Source organism: Arctopsyche grandis, chromosome 2, assembly GCF_051622035.1.
Source record: "Arctopsyche grandis isolate Sample6627 chromosome 2, ASM5162203v2, whole genome shotgun sequence".
Taxonomy (NCBI): domain Eukaryota; kingdom Metazoa; phylum Arthropoda; class Insecta; order Trichoptera; family Hydropsychidae; genus Arctopsyche; species Arctopsyche grandis.
Window position 1 is genome coordinate 10,691,585 of NC_135356.1, and position 8,869 is coordinate 10,700,453.

Genomic DNA, 8,869 nt, shown 5'->3' on the forward strand with positions numbered 1-8,869 from the left:
TAAAATAATCAATGGTAATTCGTATGCCAACCTAATTCGTACATTACTATACAAAACAATCATAATCTAAAATTATTTGATATTTATATGTATAGACAAGTTTCATTGCATATATTTTGTGTGTGATTTTTTTGTGTGTATTTAATTTGAAATTATATGTATTGAGCAAAATTCATTTTAGCAATTTTGAAGGCCTATTATAATTTATTTTTCAGTAATATTGAATAAAAATTATGCTAATAAAATTTCTATATTCACCATAATGATATAGAACATTAGAAAAAATATTTTACAAATTTTTTCATATATAATAACAATAAATTTTAAGTGGCAATTTTTTATGCATAAGTTAACCTTGATATACTTGTCAAATATCTTTATAATTGCACTCATATAATACGGTCATAATATAATACAATAATATAATACGGTCATAATTTCAATTTCAACTTGCAATTTTGTGATGCAAAGTAAAATGTACTATAAAAATTACCCCATATATTGTTTTTAAATATGTAATATGCAGTGGATGGGGGGGGGGGGGGGGTTATTTCATATTATTACTTTAACGTTTACATGCTAATATGTCAAGAAACTTAATATTAATTTTTCGATAGTAATGAAAAATAAAAATATGTACTCTATAAAATAATATTCACTTAATATAAATAAAATATTAAATAAGTTTACGAAAACTGAGCTTTCGGTTGACGTGACTCGAATGAAATAATGCATAATATCACTTCTACATATATTCTCAGAGCATTTTTAAAATCCAGTGATACCAATATTTTATATAAGACAGTTATAAAATAAAGTATAGTCCTTTTAATTTTGAATCCGATTATTATATATAGAGATTAGATTATTTAAAAATTTGAGCACTAGTATGTATATCTGAATTCAAATTTTCTATTAAACGCTGTCTTCAATAAAACGACCGTAGTATTTGAATATAGTTTATAATAAATTGAGTGCCGTGCAGGTACTTATTTTTAAAATTTTTATACTACTAATATCTATTTTTATCCAGATGCTGCTAGAGATTAAGGGAGTGAATAGAATGTCGCCTTCTTTATTTAAAAAAAAGAAAATAGCACTCATACTACATAAATTAGTGACATGAAAGAGATTTCTAGCAAAACATAATGTTAAAAAAATTGCAAACAAAGGTGTGTGTGCGTGTTTCCGGCTAGTGTAGATGTATATGTATGCTTATCGACATATACTTGTATGTACAAGTGAAAGTATATTACATAAATATTTATATATATGATATGCTATGTTGTAATATTGATATCAAAAAAAAGTACTGTGTGAGTTTAGTGTGTAGATGAAATTTATATTTTCTGCAACGGAATGTTTTCTGAGAAAACAAGATTTTGTTAACTTTTTATATATAATAAGTATATTGAACACGAAATTTATTTAATTTTGTTCACAACTTCAATGATTATGTGTTTAATTTTTTTTGTGTATATATTTGAACTTTTACATGATTCATCCGTGTGCAAATTTCGGCCGAAGTTTAGATACGATATTTATTTACAGTTTACGTTGATCTCAAGTTACCATATTTGAAGCCCATTGAAGACTTTTTTTTTTCTAATTATCACGTAAAATTTTCCATTCCATAATAGTTTTCGGCTATTGATTTTATTTCTCATTAATAGTACAATAAACCACCGCTCATTTTACACACATCATACATATTGGAACAATATATATATATATTTTTTTTTTTTTTTTGCTAGGTTTTGCAATATCTGAACATTTTATCTGTTGTAAATACGTTAAATATATATTATATATATACATATTTTGTTCATTATAATACATTAAACCATAATATTTAATAGAATAAACTTTTTGTTGCAATTTTAATTTTAATACTTGAATCCAGGGATGGGATAACGTGCCCAATTACTACAATACCCATAATAGTACATTATTATACTACAATAAATAAACATAACTTTACCGATACCACTTATTAAACGCATCATGCGACAACACTCAACTTATGTGGTGTTGTCAAATTAATATTATAACAGATTTAGTAATTAGAAATAGTAATTAAATAATATGAATCGTTATTTCGTCCCTGATTGATGAAATAATTTTGAATCAAATAAAAAGATTTTTTTTTGAATGAATTAGTCTGGTTTTTCGGGGTCTTTATATGAACATCTCATATGTTCATATGTATGTATAGTGTTTACGTGATGTCCTATTTTATTTATATTTTTGAACCAGATTTTATGTTATATTTTGTTCTTTCATACAATTGTAATGCAATTAATACTTTTCATATATGCACATATATATATTGTGTTACTACTATTAGTACTGATAGGAATATTAATATGTAGCTTAATTTTAGTTGTTGCTATGTGAAAAACCTGTGGTATTTTTTTCACCTATGATTGAAAAACTATTATGGGAAGCTGCTGCTATTGTAAAGTACCAGGCTGTGTATGATTATTGAAAACTATATATTTTTTGATAACACGGCTCGGCGACTAAGTCGTCTGATTTTATGTATTGGAAAATTATTATTTTAGGACCGTCTGTCGTCTGTCTCGTTTCCGAGCTGTGCTATCGATAATGTTTGTCAACAGATCTGAGTCTCATTTTTTAATTAGAAAAATGAGCTTAGTACATGTTTGTTGACTGATTTTATACTTATTCTGCATTTGTTTAAAAATGCAAAATTGAATTTTTATGCATAACCCTCTCTCTTTTTATGTTTTCGTTGAATTGGATATTCAGACTTTTTTTGTCTGTTTTTCAGTCTCTCTCTCTCTCTAAATGTGACGAGTAACCTACCCATAATTTTTTAAAATGTCGTTGAATTATAATCTTGTTTTTTTGTTATCGAAAACCTTAACCCTTAAATTTATATAAACAAAAACGATGGTCTGTTTCATGTAAAAAATATATTTATATACAACAATTTAAATGTAAGATTATGAAAAATTTCGAGGTTCACTAAAAAAACTGACATTTTGGCGTAGATGCAAATTAAAACTTCCCCATATTCTTTATTTATTTTTGTGGTTGAAATGGACTCTGCGAGCTCAAAAATCAACATCTATTATTGAGTATGTGCATAACTTAAGGACTTTTGGGTTAATATTTATGTATATATTGATTTTATTTAAATTATAGCAATTCAAAGTGTCATTTTCGTACCTTTTGAATTTTTATCGATCCGTTGAAAATCTAACCGTGTTTTTAAATTAAACTACGATTTGATCACTGAGTTCTCTTTAAGGCTCACAAGCTATTTATTTACGTTGACGTGTAAAGCAACCAATTTATTGAATGTGTATGCTGTGAAAATTGATATTGCACGACAGCATATAACTTTTCCTCTCATGTTTCCACTAATGTTCAATTAGTATTTTTGTGGTTTTATCGAATTTTTGACTTACTTTTAGTGCGTTAATCCTTCGTTGTTTGTGTAGATTTTGATAATACGTAAATCGGTCTATGTATATTGGCCAAGTACATACATACATACCTTATACGATAAAAGTACAAAATATCGTTCAAATTTCTGAATCACAAGATTATACCGTTGACTTTTGGCTATTTGAACATGCTACAAAACTTTTGAAAGATGTTCGTTTTATAAATATTTTAAAATTACACTGAAAATGTTAAATTTGACTGTTTATAATTGCAATGTGAAACCGTAAACGACAAAGGATTACTGTATTTTAATATGTATGTATGTGCATAATGTTTTATAGCGTTTCTTAAAGTCCATGGTCCACTAGTTTTCCGGGTGAATTTTTATAGATATTCAAATAAAAAAATATAGCTTCTTAAATATTTGGGAAAAAGTTTTTGATGTTGATTTACAAAAAAACGTTGAGTTGACTACTTAATTCTACTCGCATCAGTTATTTACTGGCATATACATATACTAGTGTTAATATAACTTTGGGTGTATCAGAGTGGGCTGTGGCCGAGATAAGTATGAGGAATGCCGATATAATATATATATGGAATATGAATTTCAGACAAGAAAGAATGCCAAATTTTAATTGCAGAGTATGTACCTTCCATGTGAGACGTCTTTACGATGCATTTTCAAGAATTTTCATCAACACCAATGCTTTAATATTAGATTCCGAACACGCCTGCATTGTTACATTGCATCTGTATGGTTTATATTCCCATTCAACGAGTGGTTTCTTGCAAAATTGCTATTCAGAAATTGTAAGTTAGAAATGCACAATCGGTACAAAACCTTTCATGAAATTAAATTTAACATAATATTTTCTCGACAACATACTTATTTTTATATAACCTTTTGACACTTTCGCAAGAATTAATAATAGTGATTTTTCGTTATCTATGTGTTGGTGTGATATTTTAAATATGTAAACCATGGGATAATATTACAAAATGTTTTCTGCTTTATTCTATAACAAAACTGTTTTGTCATAATTCAATGATACAAAATTATATTATATTCTAAATATATTTTAGAATGGAATTTTTCTGTAACAGAAATATTATTATTATTATTACTATTATTATTTGTGATAAAACATACAGATGTATAAAATAATAATTATAAAAAAATTTAAAGTAATGGAAAGTATACTTAAAAATACAAGGAAAAAAATGTAGAAAAACCCAAAAAAAAAAAAACACCACTCTTCTAGCCTAGTTGATAATTGAATAATGAGAATTTGTATTTTTTTAAATTTGCATTTCTTTACTCGCCAGAATTTATCAATGGATAACCAAGCAATCAAATAAATAAAAATGGCAAATATATGCGAGTATGAAATATAATACTTAGACTAGTATACTTTCCATGGTGGAAATGACGAATGTAAAATGATTAAATAAGATGGCTTCCTTGTTTTAAGGGACTTAGGTATATTTTGCTGATTAATTTATACTTGGTGGCAGTAAAATAAATTACATGATGTTTTTCTGTCTATTGTTTATTGAAGAATACTTTATATATTTTTTTGAATATCTTCATTATTTACCCTAATCCCAATACATACATACATATAACAAAAAAAACTTCTAAAACATCTATTGTTACTACGTTCATACATAGATAAAGTAATAAACGAAATATGTATACATTTTATTAATTTTAAGCACATCTACTTAACCGTAAAAACTACATATCATTGAATGTGCATATGTAGATCAATAACATCTTGTGAGATTTTATTATGCAAGCTATTATTACTTCATTTTAGAGGTAGTTTCGTGCAAAGTGGGTTTGCTTAAAATTTTACACATGGTCATTATTTTTCCTAAACTTTCTTTCCTCTCTGAATGAAATGGTACATGATAAAATTAAAAGCATTAATTTTTTAAAATAAAATAACTATTATTCAAGACGAAAATTTCGTACAGAATTCTTTGTATTTGGGTATTGAATTCTGGAATACACATCTTAAAGTTGCAGCGACGGGGGAAATAATTAAATTAAAATAAGCCTTATTGTGAGTAGTACGTAAATCTAAAATATGGCCCCGGTACTTAGAAGTTGATCCGTTTTATATTGAGATTTCGTCTAAACTGACAGGGGTGCTTTCCTAGAATGCTTGAAGAGAAGTTGCTGAATTATTCCTCACAAAGCGATCTCGTACACAATCCTGCTCGCGCAAATTAAGTGAGTATGTACCGTTTACCATGCACCATTTTTTTTTGATCTTTCGACTTAAGATCTTTCGATTTTCGATATTTGCGTTTTCTGTAATTTAACATTCTGTCAAATCACGGAGACCGATTAAATATACATAGTACTGTTTACCATGCACCCTTTTTTTATTTTTCAACTTAAGATCTTTCGATTTTCGATCTTTGCCTTCCGATATTTGCATTTTCGACCTTTTCACTTTCAGTCCCATGAGGTAGACCCGCTCCTAACCGATGCGGTGCAAACGATCGAAAAGCGCCAGACAGACTGAACCACAGATTAATTTAGACTTTTGTGTAATGATTTTGACATTAAAAAAATAGTCATGGACGGCAATGAAACGAATTTCGACAATAGTGTTATCATTTCTAGTTATTATTATCAGCTTTTGACGTGACTGTTGTCACCTCGAACTTTATTCTCATCACTTATATTATTTTATTTGAATATAATAAAGGTATTTCAACAGTGAATTATACAATCAAATTCTATCGCTTTATTTCTTGCACTTCAATATAATTATTTTTATTTACATTTCGAAACTAAACCCAAACTCGTTTCCTTGTCAGCAACATGTCCAAATTTCCCCCAACTTACGTAGAAGGGTTTCACAACGAGGAGAGTGTTTTAAAAATGAGATATAATGTCTTGGAAGGAACCGAACTTCAAGTGTCTCACTTGTCGCTGGGTGGCGGGGCTTTCAGCTCTTTTTACGGGTAAGATTCTTCAGAAACTTCTTATAGACAATCTTTGACATACGCTTTACGTTACGCGTTATGACATTAGTGGTCTGAATGAAGAAGAAGCTATTAAAACTATTCAAGATGCTATCAAACAGGGTATAAATTTCATCGATACAGCTCCTTGGTATGGTCAAGGAACATCAGAAACAATCCTCGGAAAGGTCTATACTTTTTCATTTGCCGCCATTCCTTTGATTCAACGCATATTGGGGATTATATAATCGTATTTTAATTTCACTGTTTCAGGCTCTCCAAGGAATTCCGCGTAAAGCGTACTATTTGGCCACTAAAGTTGGTCGATATGAATTAGACTTTGATAATATGTTTAATTTTTCCACCGAAAAAACGATGGAGAGTTTTTCAAATACCCTTAAAAGGCTTGATCTTGATTATGTTGATTTGATTCAGGTATTAAGACCAGTATTAAACATAAGTGTTTCCAATTGTATAAGTTTAGTTTTCCACTTGATGTGATCAACATATTTGAATACAAGTATATATCTGTAAGTAAGACATATTTGAATACAAGTATATATCTGTAAGAGTCTGTAAGTAACAAATCACCAAAATGTCTTACATTATGTAGGTCTGTATACATTTTGATACATGTTCAGTATCATCTCTTAGTTTTTTCGTTGATGTATTAAAATATTTTAAATTTGGATGTGTTAAATCCAGTGATGTAATCCGATTTCCGTGACAATTTTTCAATAATCGTGATTTTTTGTTACGGATTATGTTTGATGTGGCTCTATTCCATTTATCAATGGTTATATAGGGGCAAAGGAAGGGAAATTAAGGTATGGTTTAATGCATGCTGTTTATTGTGATGGTCGGGAAGAAAGTAAATATAAAACATATGTATATTTCCTTAACCCTTTGAATGCTGACGTCCATAGGTCTGCAAAACGCCGATAGAAGCATAAACAAAAATACTAGCTGCTGAGCCATTAAAGGTAGCATTGAAAAAAAAATGCATTGAACATGGGTGGTGTAATCCGTGTCATTCATTTTTCAACGTTTATAGAGACTCGCTTACACCGGAGTTTCTGAATTTATAACCATAGCAGAATTACCCAATGGAAATCCCTAACTGCTGAGTATTTTAGATTGTGAGCATTGCATTTTAACAACAATGAAGAAGATGGAACTAGTTTTGGAAAAATACATTCATTAATAGACTTCTTTTGTTTATTTTATATTGTTGCAAGATATATTAGAGAGTCGAAACACACCTTTACAAAACTCGAAATCCTCGGCGGTAGTTATCTAGGGTTTGTTTAGATTGGCTACAATTTCTATACCTGCTTTCTATCGGATTTCTAAATAATTCCAGTTGGAAATGTTAGCGAAATTTTCAGTGTGGCGGGTTTTCAACAGAAAAGACGTCAGCACTCAAAGGGTTCAAAATAATCCATTTTCATTCATTCAAAAACACATTTTTAAAACTTCCAATTGGAAAGTTTTATATTTGAATAAAGGGTTTCTGGAAGACCATTACATTATTAGCACTGGTTGTATCTAAAGAAATATGGATGCTTACAAAACTCATAAAACTAAACGATATGAGAAAAAGACATGCTCGAATGTAAAATTAAGTGGATTAAATAAGATATGTGGAACAAACAATTTGAAGGTTAAACAAAATCAGGATGACTTTTGACATAGGATGAAGATGATTTCGGCGTTCCGTGATCCAAATTCACTTTTGATTTTATAGGTGCACGATATAGAATTTGCACCGTCGCCAGAAATAATTTTGAACGAAACACTACCTTATCTGTTGTCACTCAAGAGAGAAGGTAAAGTAAAATATATAGGCGCTACTGGATATCCTCTATCTGTTCTACGTGACATCGTCGAAAGTTCTTCCATACCGTTGAACACCGTGCTGTCTTATTGTCGGAACACATTAGTTGATTCGGCATTAGGCAAATACATAGAGTTTTTTCAGGTGAATATTGATTTTTATTACTAAAGAAAATATCATTACAATGGAACATACTGAATTTATTCAATTATAGAACAAGCATGTTGGAGTCATCTGTGCTTCGGGACATGGAATGGGACTTTTCACAAACAGTGGGCCACAGAGTTGGCATCCAGCTTCGGACGAAATGAAACTCGTATGCAAAAAAGCTTCAGACTATTGTAAAGTAATACATTTTCTTTGTGTGTAATTTGAAATTGTTACATGCTACATACATATATACATACATACTTTAAATTGAATATATAAACAAGGCTGAAGGCGTTGAATTGGGACGACTCGCCATTTGGCATTCCATGAATCAAAAAGGTGCAGCGACTCATGTCATCGGTGTGAATAATCGTCATCTGCTTCAGGCTAATCTGTCCGTACTATACAACGGTTTATCAAAGAAAGAAATCGATGTCTTAGAATATGTTAATAAAGAGTGAGTATATTGTGAGGTTTCAA

The 8,869-nt window shown here is 29.5% G+C and overlaps 1 protein-coding gene across 2 annotated transcripts in view; it reads left to right on the plus strand.

Moving 5' to 3' along the window:
• Positions 1–8,869, plus strand: part of LOC143922816 (uncharacterized) — a 34,300-nt gene that overhangs the window by 24,455 nt on the left and 976 nt on the right. Inside the window, exons 1-7 of one of the 2 annotated variants that reach the window (XM_077446148.1) lie at positions 6,029–6,143; positions 6,256–6,402; positions 6,473–6,590; positions 6,676–6,837; positions 8,150–8,383; positions 8,454–8,585; positions 8,674–8,846. In XM_077446148.1, coding sequence (XP_077302274.1) covers positions 6,260–6,402; positions 6,473–6,590; positions 6,676–6,837; positions 8,150–8,383; positions 8,454–8,585; positions 8,674–8,846 — 962 coding nt within the window. In that variant the 5' untranslated portion in view covers positions 6,029–6,143; positions 6,256–6,259. Of the gene's footprint in view, positions 1–6,028; positions 6,144–6,255; positions 6,403–6,472; positions 6,591–6,675; positions 6,838–8,149; positions 8,384–8,453; positions 8,586–8,673; positions 8,847–8,869 lie in introns of those variants that run through there. The other variant, XM_077446147.1, reaches the window with a different exon arrangement.